The sequence below is a fragment of the Bidens hawaiensis genome, unplaced genomic scaffold (genome assembly GCF_021521415.1).
Source record: "Bidens hawaiensis isolate Kalapana, Puna unplaced genomic scaffold, B.hawaiensis_p1.1 tig00027524_1, whole genome shotgun sequence".
NCBI lineage: Eukaryota > Viridiplantae > Streptophyta > Magnoliopsida > Asterales > Asteraceae > Bidens > Bidens hawaiensis.
In genome coordinates, this window is record NW_027494449.1 from 41,069 (window position 1) to 66,503 (window position 25,435).

Consider the following 25,435-nt stretch of genomic DNA (forward strand, 5'->3'; position numbering starts at 1 on the left):
TATTATTATTATTATTATTATTATTTCACTCACATTCACACAGAAAAAATATTATAAAATAAGGTTATTGGTGGGGGTGGGAATTTGTATGCTTTTAGAGTATTCACGTCCCTTCCATTATCTTTATCCTCGTAAGTTAATAAAAAGTTACTAGTTTCTTTAAAATTTGCCTCTCCTATTAAAAAAAACCCACATCATATCCTCTATATCTATCTCTATATTCTTTTTTGTTATTTTTTCTCTTTCTATTCATTTACAATTATAAGTACATAATATTTTGTCTTATTATGTATTTCTATTAAAAATTTTCGGAACTTGTAGGAGGTCGGTCTTCTCCTAAAATTTGTTAGGTTGAATTATCTGTAGGAATTAAATTACCAAATCTCAGCTCTGTTACCAAGGATTAAAAGAGCTGAAATAAGATTGCTGATAATTTATCAGAGTGAATCCGAAACAACGAAATCTTAGGCTAAACAATCTACAAACTACATAACATCCTAAAAACTTAACAACAAAATGCAACATTTAAACCTATCTATGGTGCAACGACATGTCCCAGTGTACCACTAAACAAGATCGAACCTATTATTCCGACTTATTAGATGCAAATCTCTACCTTCACCTGCCACCAGCAATGGGTAACATCGTAAGCTTGCTAATGCTGTCAAAGGTACTTGAGCTTGCATTACTTACAATGCCACCATCTGTACTTTCATAGTAGTTGTTTGGTTCTTTGAGCAAATACTCACCTTCGTGTTCGTTTGAACTACTTTGCACCCATGGATGCTTTTGTATCATTGAAGCCAAGATTCCTTCTAGCTCGATTGCTACTTCCTTCATGGTTGGCCTCTCGTCGCCTTTAATGCGTAAACATCTTTCTGCCAGTCTTGAAACTTGAATGATCTCGCTTGGAACATCATCTTGCTGCAAACGTTCATCAAGAGCCTGAAACAGTCTCCCCTCTTTTAAAGAATACATAAAATACATAGCTAAGTTCCTCTCTTCCTCTGGCCTATCAAAGCTAAGAGCCTTTCTTCCGGTTAGAAGTTCTACTAGTACCACCCCAAAACTATAAACATCGCTCTTATCTGTGAGCTGATTTGTTTGCAAATATTCAGGATCTAGGTAACCTAGTGTTCCTTGCACCATAGTGGCCAACTCAATCTGATCAACAGGAATTAACTTAGATGCTCCAAAATCGGCTACTTTTGCAACGTAGTTATCATCCAAAAGTATATTCATTGGCTTGACATCCCGATGGATGATTGGAACGGATGCTGCAGAATGTAAGTATGAAAGTGCTTCAGCCGTCTCCGTTGCTATTCTGAGTCGGATGTCCCATGTGATAGCCGACTTGCCTTTGTTGTGGATATGGTCAGAGAGGGTGCCATTTGGAATGAACTCATAAACCAATAATGGGATTTCGGTTTCAAGACAACACCCAATCAACTTTACCACATTCCTATGATTTATTTGGGAGAGGATAACCACTTCATTGATAAATTGCTCTATCTGAGCTTGTGTTTGATCTGCTAATTTTGACTTCTTTATGGCAACTATTCTGCTATCAGCAAGAATTCCTTTATAAACTGTGCCATAGCCACCCTTACCGATAATTCTGCTCTCATCATAGTTATTTGTGGCCCTCTTTAGCTCTTCTATCGTGAAGACTTTTGCTTGATCATGAGCAGCCCCATCACCTGAAATTCGTTGTTGCAACATTATTCCACCATTTTGTTTAAAGAATTTTTCTCTTAGCAGGATAAACTTTCGCTTCTTGAGTATCAAGTACAACCAGGCGACAAATATAAGGAGAAATATAGCAGAAGTTGAGATGCCTACAACAAGAAAGCTTAACTTAGCACGAACACATGATAATTTGATGACTCAAAGTAGCCTAAGATGTAAATCAATAAAATTATGGTACATTATTTACCCGCAACTATCTTTATAAAAGTGGATTGCTCAGCCGTGCAACCTGTTCCACTTTTCGTGCCATCTCCAGAGTAACCTTTTGGACAAGTACAAGTATGATTTCCTTCTATATTCACGCATTCATATTTGCAATCATGTTTACCTATTTCACACTCATTGATATCTGTAGATTTGAATAAAAAAAATGGTCAGTCATTTCATCGGTGTGAAATTTTAGCAAGGAAGAAAAGGATCCAAATGTGAAATCAAAACATACCAGTGCAATTAACATAGGGGTTGCCTTCATAACCTTCACGGCAACTACAACGATATCCAGGACCTGTATATTTTTTATCACATTCGCTGTATCCCGTACATAAGAAGTCAGCCCTGCCCTTCGCTTCCTCACAAGTCACTTTTCCAATTGCCCAATCGAGTAACATCAGCATCTTTTTACTTTCAAAATTAGCCAGGTAAGTTGTAGAAAAGTTAAACTTCCCTTCTTCAACAAAAAATCCATAGCTACAAGGGTTGAAATCCCATATATTCAAATGGTTATTATAGCTACCAAGGTTCATCTCAACATATCGAAGTCCTTCTGGTACGGCTACTTCACAGCACCCAACTCCCGAGCAAGATCCGTTTGTAAGAGTACTGTTTCTACCACATGTAGAATCACAGCCTGTACGTATATCAGAATCATTCCCTCTTATTCCGTTGAAATATCCATACGTGTCACACCCAATGACTATGAATTTGTTTTTGGCGGAGATCCGGAAACTACTCAACTCTAGTAAAGGGCGGTTTCTTCCAGCTTGGCCAGATTCATTGTAGCAGTCATGGGCTACAAACATCTCAATCTCCACCTCACTCTCACTAATAGTCGACATATTTGAAATAACAATGTTGCTTGATCGAAAGTATGGAATCTGTTCCCCGTTTGATTCGCTACAATTTACGAGGAAATCGGGACTGTGGTAGCATCCCTTACCTGAACCAAATGGGAAAGAAATACTCACATTGCCACATGAACTTCTACAATTCGGCGAGTCTTGAGCACTTGCTGCCCCAAAAGCTGCAATAGTTGCAACTAGTAGTATTTTTAAATGCATAGTTGCTTTCTCTGTGTTTGTGTGGTATGGGGAAGGGTTATTAGAGATATCTTATATCGACATTCCAAGAAGACTTGGTCATTTCATTCCGAAAATTCAACCGTTTTCTCTCTTAACTTGTGGACTGAGTATAAGACAGTGACAGGAGTCCATAATTACAAATAATCACTGAATATATATAACTTATCAAATATTATAACAAACACTGAAAATTGGTTTCTAAGTGTAGTTTAGTTAAAAAAAGTATCTAACAAATGCTTGATGTAGTTATTTATAACAGTAAAAGAATGTAAACCGAGTAGAAGCGAGCATGTTATATTAGCACACCGCCCCGGGTGAGGTTATTCACATATTTTTTAATATTTACAATAAAGTTATATCAAATATAAATATTGTTTATCAAATATTTTCAAATACAATAATATTGTTTACCAAATATTTTCATATACGTATAATAAAAAGTTTTCTAAAAATTATTCAAATGGATGGTGTAGTAATGTAGTTTTATCAAAAATTATAGAAATGCGCTTTGGGAAAATGTTACCAAAACAAATATTAAAAAAAAAGAAAAAGAAAAAGAAATTGTGATCGGTATCATACAGAAATAGGTAACTTAAATATAATATTGGTTGGTGGAATGTGTTGAGGTGGGTTAAAGGTGGAGTGCCCCACCCTTTATGTATGAATTATTGATCATGATGTAAACTTCTTTTTCTTTTTTGCCAATATCATTGAATATAAAAAAGAGGATCATTTAGGAGAAGGAAAAACCCGAAAAGTACAAAGAAAGAACATATAAAAACAACTACACAGATAAAGATTTAAAGCGAAAAATTCATAAAATTAAATTTACACCATTTCTCTCAATCCAAGCTGGAGCGATTACTTTTGTGCTTAACCCATAAGAAAGATGCCACTTTGATATCATGCACCACCTTAGACACCGAAACAGGGGCACCCTAAAAAATAATCTCATTTCGTGAATTCCAAGACATTCCTCCTTGTTCGAAGTGTACTGGGTGGGATATACGAGTAGCTCCTTTACCGAATCACAGTAATTTAATTTTGATATCTTAATCAATCATGCACGATAGACCAAACCAATCTAGCCACTTTGCATTTTACAAATAAGTGTTGTGATGGTAAATTTCTTTTTCTAGGCTGAAAATATAATATAGTCTACGAGTTATACTAATGGGACCATTGTGAAAGAACATTACCACCTACCAACGCTGACCTGAAATGTCTTTGAAATGGCCAAGAAACTGCATGTGTTTTACATTTAGTACTAGTTTGTTGTCACTATGATGCTTCATGGCACAACGTCGATCACTTATTTTATTTAAAACTTAAATAATTATATAAGTTAGGATTTAGGGTTTAGGATTAAGGATTTTAAATCAAAGAATTGTCAGATACCATAAAAGTATTCTCAAAGCGGTTGTGGTTTCATAGACCCATAATTATGAAAATACACCTTTGTGTGAGTGAGAAATACAATTTTTTTTTGTTTAGCCAAAAAGTTATAACTTGTGATATCAAATTACGAAACTCGTTATATATTAATGGTCAAGTGAATAATTTAATCCGGCGAGAATTCCGGATACGAGACGAGAGCTTCGGTGCACACGATTGGCTTCATCGAGGAAAAAGCTTCTAGAAGAAACATGTTAGGCTATAAATATGACATTTGTTGTCTTTGTATGTGTGTTTTGTATGGTGATATCATGATACAATACCATCCACCGTAACCCGACCCATGACCCGGTGCCAAACTGGAGCACAAGTTTATAGCAACATGTTCCCACGTTTCCCTTAACTTATATGCATCTCTTGATTTAATTGCATTTTCTTTGCACGTTTCATTTTCTTTAGAGTAGTGGATTGGTGTAGTTATTTTATTTCCATGCATTGTATGTAGCCTATAAAAGGCCATTAAACTTTATTAATGAGAAGAAGAAAATTGATAAATCTATGTCTCGTTCTCTCTATTATTTTTTAGGAGTCTAACCCGCTCAAATGGTCACTATCTTGGGAGATTAGCCATCTCGAATTGGCTTCTATCATATCACCCACCCAAGGGGAGCTCACCTTGGGTGGGGTCGGTTCGTTTATTAATGTTATCAATATTTTAACCGACAACGAGATCGTTCATTTATCCATATTATCTTTATATTATCTTTTGTTCGGTCATTTGATTTAATCGCACCCGTCTCGACCGATTATCAAGAACAAAGCCGTTCGTATGTCCGATTCGACGGTTCGGGACCTAGATTTTTTCTGTTGAGGTTGTATGAAAATCATATATTTTATCAAGTCACTGATCCAAATATTATTCCACTGCAAGAAAAGTTATCATTAACGACGACCTTGAAATGTCGCTGCTAATGGCCTAAAATAATTTGGGTGCTATCTTTCCCTCCATTGATCACTCCCTCACCCTCCCAAATTACTCAGACGACTCCTTTCTCTCACCATCTCAAACCCTAGCATACCATCGTCCATTCACAACCTGAAAAATCCTCCCATCCCCACACCATTGCAACTACCACTGAACCTCTAATTAACCACCGAGTTGTACACCTCCAAAACACCACCGACGGTAAACCTCACAACTGCCATGCTGGTTAATTCCGTCGACAACAACCTGCCACCATTGTTTCTTAGTTCCAGCCTTCCATCACGAAACTACCAGTAAGTTTAAATTTTGGGGATTTTAGGGTCTACATGTTAATTTAGGAATAATACATCTTAATTTTGGGTATTTTAGGTACAATACATGTTAATTTTAGGGATTTTAGGTATAATGCATGTTATGCTTTGAGATTTTAGCTATAATACACGTTAATTTTGGGGATTTTAGGTGTATTGCATGTTAATTTTATGGATTTTAGCTATAATACATGTTAATTTTGAGGATTTTAGGTGTAATACATGTTAATTTTGTGTTTGTGTGTATACGCATTTATTGGCGAGACTTGCTACTGCTGATTGGTTTCGACATTGCTGCTGCTGACCAATGGATCCGGCATCTCTTGACCCGTGGTATGCTAATTGACATGTTAATAAGGTTATATTTTAACATTTGCAATTTGCAACACAATAACATCTTATTTGCAGTGATTTTAAGGACATTTTCGACCAGAGGCATTTTATGGATGCTTTAAAAGATGATTTTCAGATTCTAGAATCTTGACCGCCGCAAGGTTCCTATTTCATGGTCAAAGGTTCGTATTTCATTGTCAAATTTGTTTTCAAATTTGAGTAATATGCTATTGACTATTAGTGAATCTAGTTGATTAGTTCTAATATGTTAAACTAATTGATTATTGTGAAATCTAAGTTACTGTTTATTTGTTCGGTTCGTTTTTCAGATTCGTTAACTTGAAATTTTTTTATCATATAACATCTGAATCTAGTGGCTGAAGGGAAGAGCGCGGTCACAAAGGATGTTATAAAAAGTAAGCACGTCTTTGTCTAAGGCTTGTATAGTATGATTTTTGTGAATGTCGTATTACTAATTAAATCTTAGTTTACACATGTAGTTTTAGTGGTTGCACTTATATGGTTTATTTAGATGGTCCTCTTGCTTGTATGAATGTATTACTAGCTGGATCGTTAGTTACAAGTGTGTTATTAGGTACTTATATTCATTATAACTACTCCAATGTATACCTTATTTTTTAGGATCAAGTTCAAGACCCGAGATTATAGCACAACTCTCAAAACTTATAGATTCAAAGAAGGAATCAATTAAAGGCCATTCTAAGATGATACGGACTAGTTAGTTTGTATTTTTTTAATTGGTAGTTACTATGTTTGACTTGAACAAAGTATATGAACTAGTTAACGTTTATGTGCCTTTGTAAGTTTATATATATATATATATATATATATAGAGGGTTAGGATCTAAAGAGAACTCCTCTTAGAGAGAAAATAAAGAACTACTAAAGAATTATTTTTAACTATTTTTAAAAAAATATTTTGTAATTTTTTTTTTGTTTTCCTGCTTCTAATAAGATGATATTGTTCCTAAAAAACGTCGATGTAATGTGTATTGTATATATAAAATAGTGTTTTATTGCATATAATACAACACAGATATATTATCTAATGCACACTATTGAATATATACAAATACGACACCAATAATTGTATGCAAAACACATTATTGCATATATGTAATACAACACTAATGCACATATGCACTATATCGATTATTTTTACTTTTTGTATATAATATAAGGGATATTGGTTTTTAATACTCTCAACTTTCCCTCATTGGTAGATAACACTCCCAACTTTTGATTTGTCACCCACCGCTCCCAACTTTCACCCTATTTTCCTGTACCACTCCCCGTCTAAATGAACACTAACCTCGTTAATGTTTTGGACTAAAAATGTCATTCAAATTAGTTGAGGGGGTAAAACAGAAATTTTATTTTTAACAAACAACCTTCATTTCCGGTGACCTCGTTTTTCCGGCGACCTCATTTTTTCCGGAGAATTTGAGTTTTCCGGCTATATATATATATCAAAATGCACACTATTGTATATTTGGGAGTGCAAATATACAATACAAACAACTATATATATATATGCTATTCAACACTATTTCAAATATCAAAATGCACACTATTGCACATATGCATTATAAAAAAAAGTCGATGTATTGCATATATGCATTACAACGGTTTTTTTTAATTTTTTTTATTTTTATATTTTTTTGTGGTGAAGAATAACAACATATAAGAAGGATGAAAGAAAAGAAAAATTTAAAAATATTTTTTTAATTAAATTAAAAATACTTCATTATTAGTTCTCTAGTTCTCTCATGATCCTCTCCCTATACACACACACACACACACATATATACTAGACGGGTGTCCGCGCGATGCAGCGTGTATTTGAACACATACCCTGTTAATCACGTAACATATATGAGCGTTTATGGGGTGTTAAAACCTTGAAATCGTTTAAACCGGTCATTGGTTTTGGTTTGGCTTCATTTTTCCTGTAAAAACGTAGTTTACGGTTGGTTCGTGGTATACACCGGAAACCGGCTATATGAAACCAGTCAGACTGTAAATGTTGAATGCATTTTAATTTTTTTTATTATTAATTATTAGATATGTTTTGTTATATATATTAGATATAGTTAAAATGTAATAGAACATAATCATTTTAATACAAAACAAACTCTTGGATGTTACAACTTTAAATTAACCTAACTGCAATATGATTCTTTTTGTAATCTTTGTTATTATTTTGTGTCTTGGTTCTTCCATTAATGTTTACCCTTTATGTGGCTAAAATTATCATTATTTATTTATAATCCTTTCAAGTATCATATTATCTTGGTGTTTAGTTAAAATTGATGGTATAGTTAAATTAATAATTATTTTAAAGTAAATGTATTGTTAAACCCATAAACAACCTCTTTTCTGGGTTCATTATCCCAAGAACAGTTCGAAAACCCTAGAAATACAAAAACTATACAAAACATGATAAAAACTCAATTAATTCAACCCAGATACTCCTAATGATATCGATAACGAGATTATAACAACAAATCAGTCAAAGAACAACATATAAACACTCAATCGGATATGAACTGTTCTTGAGCCCAGAAACAAAAAGGAATCAAAATATTGAAAATAATATACCACAGGAGACGGGTCCATGTTTATATGATAATTTAAGTGTGATTAGAAGCAAGTTTGATTGTTTTTTTGAAGATCTGGGTTTGAATCTTGAAGATTTTGAAGGCGGTTGAGAGAAAAAGTAAGAGAGAGAAAGAAATGGATAAGATTTGAGTGAATAAAGTGAAAGAGATGTTTAGTTGACCTATTTATAGGGTCAGCCTATCTCGTGATAGGGCAAAACATCTCGAGTTATAAACGCTTATACACTCTCAACCCCCGAACTCTAATAATATTTACAAATTTAAACCTGAAAAATATTTACCCAATGAATTCAAACACTTCAAATATATACAAGATATATTTTTATCGGGTCAACATTTAACAAAAGTTGCATAGAGGACCTTGTTGTAAAACATTAACCCTTTTTAACAAGACACTTAAAAATGAAAGTAGGATTAAAAATTTAAACAAAGAATAAAATAAAATAAAATAAAATAAAGTAAAATAAAAAAATAAAAATAAAATTAAAAGTTAATACATAGAAAGATTAGTTTAAGAATACAAACAAAAAAAATAAAAATAAAACTAAGACTAAAATTAAAATAATTTTGAAGTAAAGATGAAATTAATATTATACTAATAGCATCAATTTTAAAGTTTATTATTTTACACAACATAAAGGATACATGTTTTTGGTGAGAAAGATCTCTACATGGAATCACTTTATCTATAACGTCCTAGCTAGATCACACTTGTATTTGGATATTATTATGCCAAGAGCCCAAAGTCGATTGTAGATATATTTTGTCCACTTTAAACTTTACAAGTATTTTGATGTCAATGTGATATGTTAAGATATTAATTAGGCACTGTACTTATGTGGTCCATGTTAATCCGACATGTTACAAACTCCATCATACCCCGGGCATAGTTTGTGTTCGTCAGTATTACCCCGAATTGACTCCGACCCTCCTAATGATTGACCAAAACATTTTTGAGCTTATTTAAACTTTCTGCGAATTTTCTTTCAAACAATAAAGGTTGAACCATGGACTTACTTGCCATTCGGACATGCATGCATTCGTATAAAGTGTTTAGGACTTACTTGTTTGCCCCACGTTACGTGGTTATAATATGCCCTTTTTTGTTTGACAATTTACAACATTTTTATTGTTGATTTTGAATACTTCTTGAACATTTTGCAGTTTTTCTGCTTTATCATTTTGATTTTCAATATGTATTTTTAAAGCAGGAAAATTTTTGGTGACCAATTACTAACGGGCTCGTACATGACTAACTAATAACATTTTTTCCTTCATTGATATGACTTATTTGGAGTTGGAAACCGCTTCATAAGTGTGTAACCACTAGCGTAGGAGAGTATTAAAGTTTATATCACTATTACACTTACTCATTTGTCAAGACTATCTACACATCAAGCAATGATCTTGTTGGCTTTTAATCTTCTCTTTTCATGTGTTATGATCATTTTAGATAATTTCTTATCATTTTCCAAAGATCAGATCAATTTCTCAAAAATTTATAATTTTAATTATCCGTCTCCCTCTAAGCAGGAGCTATCTCTAAACAAGAGAATATCTTTATGAAACTTTTTCTGGTTTTCTTAATAGAATAAAATAAAATAATAATATATATAAAATATTTTTGGTGAGTCAAGTGACTTAATTTTGTTTTTCTTAAAGGAAGGCAAAATCTTTTTGGTGAGTAAAACTTAACTCATTTTCTTCTTCTAAAATTATGGCATATTAGAAAAATATTTATAATTTTATATACAAAAAGATTAAAAGAAATTAAAACTATGATAAAATTACAATAAAAATTCAAGAAAAATAAAACAAAATTAAACTAAGGATAAAGTAAAGTAAAAGATTACCTAAAATACAAATAAAAGAAATAAAAGGAAATAAAGGGTAAAATAAAATTTGGAGTAAACAAAAATAAAAATAAAATAAACAAAAAAATATTAAAAAAAATAAAAATGAAATAAAAATAAAAGTAAAAATAATAGAAAATTAATTTTGCACAAACGAAATCATGCCCAATGACTCGACAAGATACAAAAATTGGGCACAATCAAAGGCTTTTGTAAACAGGTCCGCTAAGTTGTAATTAGTGTCGACCTGTTCAGTAGTGACAAGTTTCCGGTCATAAAAATCACGAATGAAATGTATTCGGATATCAATATGTTTTGTCCTTGAGTGTTGGACCAGGTTTTAAACAATACAAACTGCCTCCTCATTATCACACTTAATGGGGTGTGAAAGAAATTCAAACCGTAATCCAGCAGCTGATGCTGGATCCAGATCACTTGATAGTAGAAAGCAGAAGCGGCAATGTATTCTGCTTCAACAATGAAGGTGGACACGGTGACTTGTTTCTTGCATTGCCAAGAGATAAGTCTATCACCCAGTAACTGACATCCACCCGATGTTGACTTTCGATCAGGATTGCATCCCCCATAATCACTACTGGTGTAAGCATGCAGTACCATAGGGGAGTCTTTGGGATACCAAAGACCTAAGCAAGGGTTGCCATTTAGGTACCGAAATATACGCCTAACAACAGTTAAGTAATATTATTTTGGATTACATTGATATCTAGCACACTGACAGACAGGGAACATGTTGTCCGGCCTGCTGGCAGTGAGACGCATCAAGGAGCCGATCATGGATCGATAAAGATGTTGATCAACTGGAGTTCCCGATGGATCTGGAGCAAGCACAGGTCTGGTGGCAATCGGAGTGAGGAAGAGAGTGGAGTCTTTGAACCCAAACTTCTAAACAATGTCTCGAACATACTTTTCTTGATGTAATAAAATTCCTTCCTCCTTTTGTTCAACTTGAAGACCAAAAAAAATGTCATCTCTCCCAATGAGCTCATCACCAACCAAGTTTGCATGACCTCGGCAAATTCTCTACAAAACTTATCAGATGTAGATCCAAAGATAATATTATCAACATACACTTGGACCAAGATCTGATCATCCTTTACCTTCTTGATAAAGAGCGTTAGATCGATAACTCATATTCTATAGCCATTCTTTAGCAAGTGTTATGCTAGGGTAGCTACCAGGCACGAGGTGCTTGGTGAAGGCCATAGAGAGCTTTATCAAGACGGTAAACGTAGTTCGGACGATCAGGATACTCAATACCTGGTGGTTGCTTCACACGGATCTCTTCCTTCACCTTTCCATACAAGAAAGCGGTCTTCACATCCATTTGATACACTTTGAAATTCATATACGAGACATAGGCTAGAAAAAGATGAATTGCTTCAAGCCTAGCCACCGGTGCATAAGTTTCATCGTAATCAAGACCTTGACATTGAGACAAACCTTGCACAACCAATCTTGCTTTGTTTCTTATAATTACCCCTTATCATCTTTCTTGTTCCGGAATACCCATCTTTTCCCAATTGGTCTCTTATTTTCTGGCATCTTGACCAGCCTCCAAACATGAAGCATCTTGAACTGCAATAGCGCTTCTTGCATAGCTTCAACCCACGAGTTTTCCTTCAGGGCCATTTTGTAGTCTTTCGGTTCTACCTTTTAAATAAAACAAGCAAAAAGTCATCTATTAATGTTACCAAATTTACTCCTCGTTTGGATGCCAATAGATGGAGAACCAATGATGTTCTCTGTAGGATGTCTTCAATGGATGGGTAGCTGAGGAATATCATTGACAATGGTGACAGGCTCTGCTTGGAGATTAACAAACAGGTTCTCAACAGGATGAAAAATGCGAGGAGCATTGACAAGAACATCATTGACTGATTGAATGGTGTCAGGCTGGTCAACTTGTTCATCCCATAGATCTTCACCATATGGAACAACATTTGCATTGATGGGAGTTGATGTGGTGTGGTCAGAATCATCAGTAGCATGTTCTTGAAGAGTTGCAGCAGCCTGAACACTTTCATTTTTAGAGGGAGGTGTGGCAAAAAACTCTACCACACTTGGAGATGCTTGAACATCCGCCACCGGTTTAGTCTGATGCTATTCCACGTTTTCGGCAAACTGAAAGGAATCATCTGAATGAGTATCAGATACATCTTCGACTTCAACCATTTCAGTTAAATAGGCAGCTTGAGGAGCAAGATTGTTAACAACTTGATTATTTATTGGCAGGGGATCACCGGTGGTGCAATAGTTTGTAATATCCTATTGGAAGGCACAGCAGGTAGACTCACTTCAGACAAACTGTTTATAATGGATTGAATTAACAGAGGCTCGGGTACAGAAGATGGGGCTTGAGTGTTTGTAGGTGTTGGAGTGTGGATGCCACGAAACTATTTGAACAGGTAGTCATAATAAAACAACCAATCTGGTCTCGTGCGAGCATCAGTAGTGTTAAGCTCTTGCCTTTCAACATTGAATGATTCCACAATCAGCTTGGTCTTCTTATTGTAGACACGATAAGCGGTTTTGTTAGCAGCATATCCAACAAAGTAACACTCATCTGCCTTTTCAGCAAATTTTCGATCAGATTGAGCACCAGTATGGAGTAGGATGCAGGGATATCCAAAGGTCTTGAAGTAGTTGACATGCGGCTTTGTCTTGTAGTAGACCTCATAAGGAGTCTTCTTCAAGCGCTTATTGATGATCATACGATTCTGAATGAAGCAAGAAGCATTGATAGCTTCACCCCAGAAAAACATAGGAAGTTTGGAGTCTGATAGCATTGTTCTGCCAGCTTCAATAAAAGTTCAGTTTCAACGTTCAGCTACACCATTTAGTTGTGAAGTGTAGAGTGCACTGAAGTAGCGTTCAATTCCACTTGAACTGCAAAATTCATTCACAGTTCGATTGCAAAACTCAGTTTTGTTATCAATTCTTATACATATCACCTTCATGTCTATCTTCCTCTCCACAAGTGTAATGAACTTGATTAGAAACTGAGTGGTTTCATCCTTGTTCCCTAAAAGGAAAGTCCAGCTGAAATGAGAAAAGTTATCAGTAATCACAAGACAACGGGCTTTTCAGTCGATTGCCAATGGATGGATAGGACCAAACAAATCCATATGTAATAGCTGAAGAATAATATCTATGGAGTTTATCATCTTGGGCTTGTGAGGGAGCTTGTGTTGCTTGCATTTTGAGCATGAAAGACATTTTTCAATGCAAGAGAAAGATTTAGCAGGCAATCCCCTCACATGCTCACCTTTGACCAATTTGCTTAAGTTTTTGAAATTTACATGTCCAAGACGTTTATTCTATAGAGATAAGTCGTTCTCTGATTCCTTAGATATTAAACATGAAGCGGTCTTACGTGAGTAAGAGCTATTTATATACAATATATAATAATCATTATACCTCAGAATACACATCAAAATCCATTCTTCTGGGACTTTGAAACCTGGTTTGAGAATCAAGCATTCATTCTCAGTGAAAAGTGTGGAGCACTGTCGATCACAGAATTGTGAGACACTCAGCAGATTGTGGTTCAGTTGTTCCACCAAATTAACGTCATTGAACGTCAGGATCCCATTTGACACTCTTCCACACTTTGCGATATTACCTCCCACATCTCCAGCAAAAGAAACATGTCAACCATTAAACGGTTTAACGTCGAATAGCAAGGACTCGTATCATGTCATGTGATGGGTGCAACCACTGTCTAATTACCAAACACTATTAACAGACCTTCTTGACTGACCCTAAACACATAAGCAACTAATTAGAGATGGGTTCCCGAGACTTAGTTGCTCGGGAAGGTTTATCACACAATTAACATCTTTTAATGTCGTGTCATCATTTAGAATTTGGGACATGTCAGAATCAGAAGAATAGTCTTTAGGAATCCATGCACGTGCAGGTTTCCAGGTTTTGGAAGTTTTTCTTGACGATCTTCTTCTTGGTTTCAAAGCAAAATCCTTAGACTTAGATTTCAAATCTGATTTCTTTTTGTTGAATTCTTTGACTTTTCAGTCTTGGAATTCCTTTTTGCTCTTTCCTTTTTGGTTATCCAGAAAGGAGGAATACTATTTTTTTTATTTCTGGATCTCACATCCATTTCACTACCAGAACTATCAGATAAATCATTTCTTGTTCTTGATATTGGATTAGCTCTGGAACGGAATTGATTAAACTAACTGTTCATTTCACGTTGCCTTCTATGTCAGTTCTTGCAATGTCTTGCAAGGTTAGATGGGTTACCACAAATATAGCACAATCTCTTTCTGTTATCATCTCTATAGAACTCGTCAGAACTAAGATACATAGGTTGTGGTAAGAAAGGTAATGCTTGGAAAGGAGCAAACAAATTATCTGATCTATAACCACGGTCATATAAAAAACATTTGAATAGAATGAATTGATATAATCTTGTTTATGATTCACATAGTAGATGTTATCAAATTGATTATACAGTTGAGGATGATAAGTTTGGTTAGTTTTTTGATAAAAATTGTTTCTATGTGGTGGAACATATTTACTTGAGGTACTTGCTTTTTCATTATTAAAACAATTTTCTTTAATTTTATATCCCTCTACTTTATAGTCACTTGGTGAACAACTAGGTTTGTTTGTATCACTAGACACCTTTTCAAGCACATTTATATTATAAATCATCTCTTCAAAAACAGTTTCACAATCACTATCAGAAGTACTAGAAACATCATTTTCATTCAAATCATTAAGCGAAGTGCCAACATCAACACTTTCACAAAATACATGATTGTTCAAAACATTTTTCAGTGTATTATTATTACAGACCGATGATTTTAGATTCACACTTGAATCAAAAAGTGAATTAAAAATCCGTTTGTCTCTAAAACCCTTGTTTGTTTCCACACAATCACATTTTTCTACACAACCTGTCGAAGAAGATGAACTACCATTAGGACTAATTGATCGAATAATTGGATCAATAGTCTTGAGACCAGCAGGCGTAAATTTCTTTGGTTTTGGCACATGACCTATACCATAGACCATTTCATTCTCAGGTTGGGTATTGAAACTAAAGTGAGGAAGGTTAGTATAATTTTTGTTAAACGGAGGTGGAACAACAGTATTATCATAGCCTATTCCATTCTTTTGTCTCACCCAAATTTGTGCCCCAATTTTCCCATTAAGCTTATCAGAAGCTAACTCAAATTTTTCAATGGCTATTTTCCTTTGGGCTAAGTCTAGCTATAATTTATCAAATTCAGCATTTAACTCAACAACACGTCTTTCATGATGTTCAGCTAGTTTCTCAGCTTGAAAAAGTTTTTCATTATTGTGAGTTTTAATCCTAGTAGCATAACTCTTTTAAGCTTTCCTAAGATCATCATTATGACATATAAGGCTAAGATTTTCATCTATAATAGCAGCATTATGAGTTCTATAGTGAATAACTTTATCAATGCAAGCTTGTGAACAAAGTTTGTGTACTTCGGGAATTACAGAGGTAGGTGTAGGTGCTCCAGCAGCAGGGTTTGAAGAGCTGCTTGTTGATCAGTGAAGTTCATTCTAGCAAAGGTCAGAGGATACTTTAGTTCCTCAAATTGATCATCCTCCCTATCTGGTTGAGAAGATTTAGCAGTTCTTGTAATCATGGCCTTTGAACTTGACTCGAAGTTTCCCTTGGATAAACTTCCTTGACCAATTCTTGGGACTCTTGGCTTTGAGGAGTAGTTTGGAATGTGCTTCTTGTCATGTATTTTAGCACCCTCATTACCCGAAATCTCCGTGATCTTGATATCATTAACGACCATCGGTGGATTGGTGCATTCTCTTGCAAAGTGACCAGATTCGTTGCAGTTGTAGAAACGTAGCTTATCTTTCTCAAAACCAATGTTCTTCCCATCAGAATCCTTAAAACTGTTCTTCCCATACTTCTTCATGAAATTGGTAGCTCGGTGAGCAGCCATGGCCATCTGGTACTTGATATCCATTTTCTTGAGATCCTTCTTGTTGATCTCGGGAAGATCTCCTTTCTCAAAAGAAGGAGGAAGCAGCTTTCCTTGTAGCAACTCCTCGTGGCTTGCCATAATGGCATGAAACAGTGCCACGTTAGATTCATCAGCTGATATGGTTTGAGAAGCAGAGTGAGCTTGAGTTCCAATAGGTGTCTTAATTCCATGGGCTCTTAGGGCTTGTGCAACGCCCTTGTCAACTGCATCTTGAAATGAACTTGAGCTTGATGGTGCTTGAGGTGTGGCAGATGTTTTGAAGGTAGAGCTAACAGTTTGAACAGCAGGGTGTGCTTGACTCAGAATGTTGTACTTATCCATGATCAAGTAGATATTCCAGCTTGATTGAGAGAACTAATGTGATTTCCCATCCTTAACTTCTCATCCATCTCAAATGACTTGATAATGGCGGTTAAGTCAACAAGGGGGGTAATTTGTAGGTTAGTGGTTCTCTTGATTGTAATGACACTACTGTTCCAAGAGTAAGGAAGGGAGTTTAGCAGGTTGTCATTGATCTCAATTTGATCATATTCAATTTCAACACTATTGATCTTAGTAATCAAGGTTACAAATCTTTGAATAAGATTAGCAATTGATTCTCCTTAAACATAATTGAACATGTTGAATTCTCTCTTCAACATTTCCTTTTTGTTGTTATTCATCTCAATGTTTCCTTCAAACTTGTTCACCAAAGCTTCCCAAAGACCTTTAGCCGTGGTGAAATCTCTCAAGGTTAGTGCAATTTCACGTGAGAGGCAAACACTAAGAACACCAAAGGCCTTTTGATCATCACCAAAACATTTTCTATCATTGTCATCATAAGCACTTGCAGGCTTGAGAACTTCACCATCAGGAGTAATAGTTGTAGGATTGCGTGGACCTTGCTCAAGGGGTCTAAGAAGGTTATGATCAAGGATTCAAATGTAGTTCTTAAATCGAAACTTGAATTCTTCAAAGTCATTTTCCCGATTCATCAACTTTAGAGGATTGTTAGTAGTTCCAGCCTCGTTCTCAAAGATCATGTGACCTCTAACAACATCATTCTTAACTTCTTCCATTTGGTTGGCCATTGCTTAGACAAAGTCAAGACCAAACACAAACAACAGATTCTGCTGAAAAACACAAGTACAAAGTATTCGAATGGGGAGTATTCGAATACAAGGTAATCGAATGAAATGTAATCGAATGTAAGCTTAATCGAATGGAGAAGCAGATTCTGTGAAAATGCTTACGTGTACAGTAATCGAATGCCCAAACAATCTAATCGAATGAATGAGTCTAATCGAATTAGATTATAATCTAATCGAATGGTCTAATCTAATCGAATGAAGATTCAATTCGATTAGGTTTTGATTCGATTAGAATACTTTTGAGATTCGATTCGATTAGGCAAACTTAAGTCGATTGGATTATTTCTGAATTTGATTTGATTACAAGCTATTGGATTCGAATCGAATGGATGATTCGATTCGAACCAATTCGATTACAGTGTACTTATGGAAAGTAAAGTGTGTACTTTCCTGCCACCTTTTTCAAGATATCCTTTCTTATGTATGTCACTTTAATCAATATTGACCCTTTATGGATCTTCACAAGCACCAATAATTCAAGCACTTTTTAACACCAAATTTGAAGATTTTCAACATTTTAGCACAAATACTTGCACTTTTAACACACGAACTTCAACACAAAGCTTGAACACTTGAAAACTATGAACTTTTGAACACCTTTTCTTTACTTTTATGAACCCGTAACCCACAAACACTCTTGAAAATCCGTCTTCAACACAAACAAGACAAAAATCCAAGGTTGTGACCCAAGATCTATAACTAATAGAGCCCGAAAGCTCTGATACCAATTGTAGGTCCCGTGACCGGATCTAACAACACTAATACTAGTTATCTTGGATCAATCTCTTCACTGGCTATCGGAAATCACTAGTGAGGACCGAGATCTCGTATCTTGTTTGAAGTTTGTTATTGCCATGAGAAAGAGAGAGAGAAGAGAGAGCTTGCGAGTTGTGAAGATAAGATTTTGACAAAAGGTTAGTTTGTGCATTAGCTACACACTCTATATATAATGTGTAGTCTCATACACTATCCATTCATTATTAACGGCCCATTGGGCTCAAATACAAATGACCTTGGGCCCAAAAATACAAAAGAAAGTTTATCAAGCTAACAAACACATAAACCATAATACAAAATACAAATACGAAAGACTAAACATAAATTGGTCCTACATTAAACTTCCCTTGTTCAACAAAAAAACCATAGCTACAAGGGTTGTAGTTCGTAATATTCGTATGGTTGTTAAAGCTACGAAGACGCATATCAACATATTGAAGTCCTTTTGGTACGGCTACTTCACGGCACCCAGCTCCTGAGCAAGATCCGTTTCTAAGAGTGTTGTTCTACCACATGTCGAATCACAGCCTGTACGTGTATCCTAATCATTCCCTCTTATTCCTTCGAAGTATCTACGTGTCACACCCGATGGCTATAAATTTATTTTTGGTGGAGATCCGGAAACTACTCAACCTTATAAAAGGTTGGTTTCTTCCGGCTTGATCAGATTCATTGTAGCAGTCATGGGCTACAAACATCTCAATCTACACCTCACTCTTGCTAATTGTCAACATATTTGAAATTACAATATTTTGCTTGATCTAAAGTATGATATGTGTTCCCCGTTTGATTCGTTACAATTTACGAGAAAATTGGGACTGTGGTAGCATCCCTTACCTGAACCAAATGGGAAATTAATACCACATTGCCACATGGCCTTCTACAATTTGGCCAGTCTTGAGCACTTGCTGCCCCAAAAGCTGCAATAATTTCAACTAGTTGTATTTTTAAATGCATAGTTAATTGCTTTCTCAGTGTTTGTGAGTTTGTGGTTTATGGTATTTGATTGGGGAAGGGTTATTAGAGAACTTATATCGACATTCCAAGAAGACGGACTTTGTCATTTGATTCGGTAAATTCATTCGTTTTCTCTCTTAACCTGTGGACGGGGTATAAGACAGTGATGGGTGTTCTTTCACGGAGGTCCATAATTACAAATAATTGAATTTAGGAGAAAATAACTTATAAAAATTTATAATTAATACTTAATATTGGTTTCTAAATGCAAATTAGTTTAAAAAAATATCTAATAATAATTGATGTTATTTATAAGAGTAAAAATAGGTAACTTTATTAGGGTGGTCGCAAGGTCGGGGCATTCAACTCTCCCTACACGCAGTGGCGGCCCAAGGTTTTTAGAGGCCTCAAGCTAACTATCAAATTGAGGCCGGCAATAATAAACCAAACGTTTATAGTTGGCGGAGTTAAATTTTTTTTTAAGTTATTTCGTGTCGGTAAAAAATAATGTTTATATGAAATTTATTTTTCTAGCTTTAATAGATGCATATTGCTTAATGAAATAATCATATTCGTAAGTTCGGTGTCGATGTGACATTGAAACAAATAGCAAATAGCAAATAAATTGATAAATTGGCAGATTCTAAAGCAAATAACAAATATGCAGATTCTATATTGGCATGAAGCGGTGACAATATACTAACCTTATATTGCCAATTCTCCAAAAGTCAAATATTGTATTTGATATGCACGGCTCACGGCTGCCCACCGCTCACGGCTGTCCACTGCAGTCCACAAGAGAGGCTTTAATTGAATCACAACAGTCAACACACAAATAAACCAACATGCAAATCGAAATAAAAACCCAATTGCTTATTCAATCACAATAGAATCTAAGAATGCTAGTAATAGTATAAACAAATATTATGAGACTTACCTAGTATATAAATATGAAGAAAACTGAATCAAAGAGGTAGAACTAAAGGCTATAGCCGTTAGCTATTAAATGGTGATTTGATTCCGATTTTCGATTTCCGATTTCCAACAAAAGTCGCTTCAGTTCTATTGTTTTAATCTTCCAGGCAGTAGACTCCATGTCTCCATCATTCCAGGTTTCATCGACGGCCAGACAAAAAAACCCTAATATATTTATGGTTTTTTTTTAAATTTAGGGGCCTTTATAATTTTGGGGCTTAAAGCCCTTCCTTGGCCCAACAAGCCTATTGGGCCGGCCCTGCCTACACGAGTAGAAGTGAGCATCCTGTTACACACCCTGGGTGGCTGGGTGATTCATGCATGATGATGCGTGCTAGGTTGGGTTGAGTTTAGTACTTAATTGTTTTGATTTTCTATTTGTTTTTTGGTTTCTAAAATACTTTGAAAATTGGTTGGTCAAAATCACTATTTTAAGAATTTTCCTTTTTAAAATCTAAGCCCGATAACTATATAATCATAAACAAATAAACATTTGACCTAATAAACAATTCAAATGGAGTGGCATTCTTTGATATCGGCAAACAGGAGCCAAAAAACAAGGGGATGATCAGAAGACCAACCAGTGCCGCCCCTTGGTCTGCTACTAGACCCGACTCCGATCAAAACCGAATGCGACAACATTTAACATTTAGTGATAAATAACCAACCCAACAATTTTCTCCTAGCGTAAAAAAATTACTGGTCCATCATTGCATGCCACCACTTTTTCGTCTATCAATCACTATAAGGGATCTTATTGATCACTTAACTTTATATTTCATTTGTTTTGACAAGTAGATATCATCACGTGTCTTTTCTTCTCATTATATTTTTCTAAGAATGTCAAATCATACACTTTTCTGACTTCACTTCTAAATTACACTTTTATTGACAACACGACATTTGAGCACTCGCCGTTTGGAAAAACAGTGGCTTATTCAACACCTTGGTACCTCTAAACCAATGGTTTCTTCTTTCTTCTTACATGGGACAACCCATGAAGTGAACTCAAGTAGACAGTACAGAGTGATAGTCGAAACAAGACAATAGAGCAAGCGTATTACTAAGCCACTGAATCAAATTACAATTTAGAATTATAAGAAGGAGATGGGAAATCAGATTATAGAAAAAGATGGGAAGAGAAGACAATCCAACACTTAACAATATTCATTCCTCTGTATCTTCTCGTTCTATCCTCTATTATATTGTGCGTTCCATGTAACTTGATGGGCCTCTTGACTTGGGCCCGTTGGCTAGGCCCAATAGATTCATAACAACCCAGTCTGTATTTAAATTCATAATTTCTGTTTCCCACCATTGCCAACGCAGGCGTCCAGACCCTTAATTTGGGGAATTGGCAATTGCAGGAGGTTGGTGTTGTCCTAAATTTTTTTAGTTTGAATTATTTGTAGAAATTACACCACCAAATATCAAAATAAAAAACGATCTATCAATAGAACATCTTCAACATTGTTATTAATAGAAAAGAGTTCTGCTGATCATTTTCAGGATTCTATCAGTCTAGATCTCAGGTCGGTTACCAAAGATTAAAACTGTAATAAGATGTATTATTGATAACTTGTAATGAATACTAAATAATGACATCTTAGGCTCAATATCCACAGCATATATGACTGCCTAACAAAGTTAACAATAGAATGCACCAATTAAACTCATCTCTGGTGCGACTACATGTCCCACTACATAATATCAAGCGTATTCCATCTTATTAGATACAAGTATCTCCCTTCACATGCCACTAGCAATGGGTAACATAGTATGCTTGCTTATGCTATCGAAGGTGCTTGAGCTTGCATTGCTTACAATGCCATCATTTTCACATTCGTAGTCGTTGATTGGTTCTTTGAGCAAATACTCACCTTCATCTTCATTTGAACTACTTTGCACCCATGGGTGCTTTTGTACTATTGATGCCAATATTCCTTGGAGCTCGATTGCGACTTCTTTCATGGTAGGCCTTTCGTCACCTTTAACGCGTAAACATCTTTCTGCCAGTCTTGAAACTTGGATGATCTCGCTAGGTGTATCATTTAGCTGCAAGTGTTCATCAAGAACCTGGAAGAGTCTCCCCTCTTTTAAGGAATATAGAAAATAAATAGCTAGGTTCCTCACTTCCTCTGGCCTATCAAAACTAAGAGCCTTTTTGCTGGTTAAAAGTTCCACTAGTACCACCCAAAACTATAAACATCACTCTTTTCTTAGTGAGTTGATTTGTTTGCAAATACTCTGGATCTAAGTAACCTAGTGTTCCTTGCACTAGAGTGGCCAACTCAGTCTGATCAATAGGAATTAGCTTAGATGCCCCGAAATCAGCCACTTTTGCTACATAGTTGTCATCCAAAAGTATATTCATTAGCTTGACATCCCGATGGATGATTGGAACGGATGCTGCAGAATGTAAGTACGAAAGTGCTTCAGCTGTTTCCGTTGCTATTCTGAGTCGCGTGTCCCAAGTTATAGCTAATGACTTGCTTTCATTGTGGATGTGATCAGACAGTGTGCCATTTGGAATGAACTCATAAACAATAATGGAATTTCTGTTTCCAGGCAACATCCAATCAGCTTCACCACGTTCCTATGATTTATTTGGGAGAGGATAACCACTTCATTGATGAATTGCTCTATCTGAGCTTGTGTTTGATCTGCTAATTTTGACTTCTTTATGGCAACTACTCTGTTATCAGCAAGAATTCCTTTATAAACCGTGCCATAGCCACCCTTACCAATAATTCTGCTCGCATCATAGTTATTGGTTGCCCTTTTTAGCTCCTCTATGGTGAAGAATTTTGCTTGATCATGAGAACCCTCATCGCCAGAAATTCGTTGTTGCAACATTATTCCACCATTTTGTTTAAAGAATTTTTCTCTTAGCAGGATAAGCTTTCTCTTCTTGAGTACCAAGTACAACCAGGCAACAAATATAAGGATAAATGTAGCAGAAGTTGAGATACCTACAACAAGAAAGCTTAACTTAGCACGAACGCATGATGATTTGATGAGTCAAAGTAGCCTAAGATATAAATCAAAAAATTATGGTACATTATCTACCCGCAACTATCTTTATAACAGTGGATTGCTCAGCTGTGCAACCTGTTTCACCTTTCTTACCGTCTCCAGAGTAACCTTTTGGACAAGTACAAGTATGATTTCCTTCTATATCCATGCATTTATATTTACAATCATGTTTTCCTATTTCACACTCATTGATATCTGAAGATTTGAATGAAAAATGGTCAGTCATTTCATTGGTGTGAAATTTTAGCAAGAAAAAAAAAGGATCCAAATGTGAAATCAAAACATACTTATGCAGTTATTGAGAACATAGGGGTTGCCTTCATAACCTTCACGGCAACGACAACGATATCCAGGACCTGTATAGTTTTTATCACATTCACTGTTTCCCATGCATAAGAAGTCATTCGTGCCGTTTGCTTTGTCACACGTCACGTTTCCAATTGCCCAATCGAGTAACATCGGCATCTTTTTACTTTCAAAATTATCCAGGTAAGTTGTAGAAAATTTAAACTTCCCTTCTGCAACCAGAAAACCATAGCTGCATGGGTTGAAATTCCATGTATTCAAATGGTTATCATGGCTACTAAGAGTCATATTAAAAGAACTCAATTCTTCTGGCACGGCTACTTCACAACACCCAACTCCCGAGCAAGAGCCGTCTTTAATAAGATTGTTTCTACCACACCAAGAAATGCACCCGGTGCCAATATCTTTAGACTCATTCCATCTTCTTCCACTAACATAAGCATATGTGTCACACCCGATGGCTACAAATTATTTGTTCTTGGTGGAGACCCGGAACTCCTTCAAGTGGCCCAAAGTAAAAGATGCTTGGGTTCCTCCTACCGGGCCAGTTCTATTATAACAATCACTGCCTACAAACATCATGATCTCCACTTCACTCTGGTTTATTGAAATACTTGTAATAACAAGATTGCTTGTGTTTTTCCAAAAGTATGGTATGTCTTCCCGGACGATCTGTCACAAGTGACGAGGAATTCAGGACTCTGGTAGCATCCCTTACCGGAACCAAATGGGAAATCAATACTCACATTCCCACATGACCTTCTACAATTCGGCGAGTCTTGAGCACTTGCTGCCCCAAAAGCTGCAATAATTGCAACTAGTAATATTTTTAAATGCATAGTTAATTGCTTTCTCTGTGCTTTTGAGTTTGTGGACATGGTATTGATTGGGGAAGGGTGATTAGAGATATCTTATATCGACATTCCAAGAAGACTTGGTCATTTCATTATGAAAATTCAATCGTTTTCTCTCTTAACTTGTGGACTGAGTATAATACAGTGACGGGTGTTCTGATAATTCACGGAAGTCCATAATTACAAAAAATCACTGAAGATAGGAGATAATGATATTACTTAAAAAAATTTATAATAAACACTGAAAATTGGTTTCTAAGTGTAATTTAGTTAAAAAAAAGGTATCTAATAATAATTGATGCTATTTATAAGAGTAAAAATATGCAAGTTTAATGGTCGGCACATTCGACTCCAGGGCTGTCTTCGATAATCATTAAAAAATTTTGGGCGAAATGCGAAAAAAAATTAGCCTTTATATGAGTTGAGTTTTTGGGTTTAGACATTGAGAATACATTTTTTTTAAATATATACAGTTAATATTATAAAAATCTAGCCTATCGGCGTGTCGGGTCAGGGTCTGTCGACCACCCGACACTGCCTCATAGTCGGCTCTGTTCGACTTGCTCCACCCAAGTAGAAGCGAGCATACTTGCACAATGCCGTGGGTGGCTGGGTGAAGCGTGTTTATGTGTGCTAGGTTGGAGGGTTGAGTAGAATGTGAGTTTAAGATTTAATTGTTTTGTTTGTTTTTTGTTTCTTAAAATACTTTTAATCATTTAGAATAAATTTTATCAAATTCAAATACTGTTTATCAAAATTTTCAAATACATATCAAACAAAGTTTTCTATAAATTATGTAATATTGTAGTTTTAT

General features: G+C 35.4%; 1 protein-coding gene and 1 pseudogene across 1 annotated transcript; both read right to left on the bottom strand.

The window, feature by feature from the left end:
• Positions 1 to 524: 524 nt before the first annotated feature.
• LOC143575475 (wall-associated receptor kinase 2-like) lies at positions 525 to 3,042 on the bottom strand. The gene is made up of 3 exons (XM_077059848.1): positions 2,192 to 3,042; positions 1,937 to 2,098; positions 525 to 1,838 (listed from the first exon to the last, which is right to left on the bottom strand). The coding sequence occupies exons 1-3, from the start codon at positions 3,024 to 3,026 to the stop codon at positions 619 to 621; spliced, it is 2,217 nt and encodes a 738-aa protein (XP_076915963.1). The 5' UTR covers positions 3,027 to 3,042; the 3' UTR covers positions 525 to 618.
• Positions 3,043 to 22,174: 19,132 nt separating this feature from the next.
• Positions 22,175 to 24,606, bottom strand: LOC143575469 (wall-associated receptor kinase 2 pseudogene; annotated as a pseudogene).
• Between the last annotated feature and the right edge of the window lie 829 nt (positions 24,607 to 25,435).

Bases quoted from the DNA above. Each gene is read 5' to 3' on its own strand.
- LOC143575475 (XM_077059848.1), bottom strand. From the start codon at position 3,026: ATGCATTTAAAAATACTACTAGTTGCAACTATTGCAGCTTTTGGGGCA. The intron at 2,099-2,191 runs GTATGTTTTGAT...TCAAATCTACAG, and splicing joins CCCCTATGTTAATTGCACTG to ATATCAATGAGTGTGAAATA. The intron at 1,839-1,936 runs GTAAATAATGTA...TTCTTGTTGTAG, and splicing joins TTTTATAAAGATAGTTGCGG to GCATCTCAACTTCTGCTATA.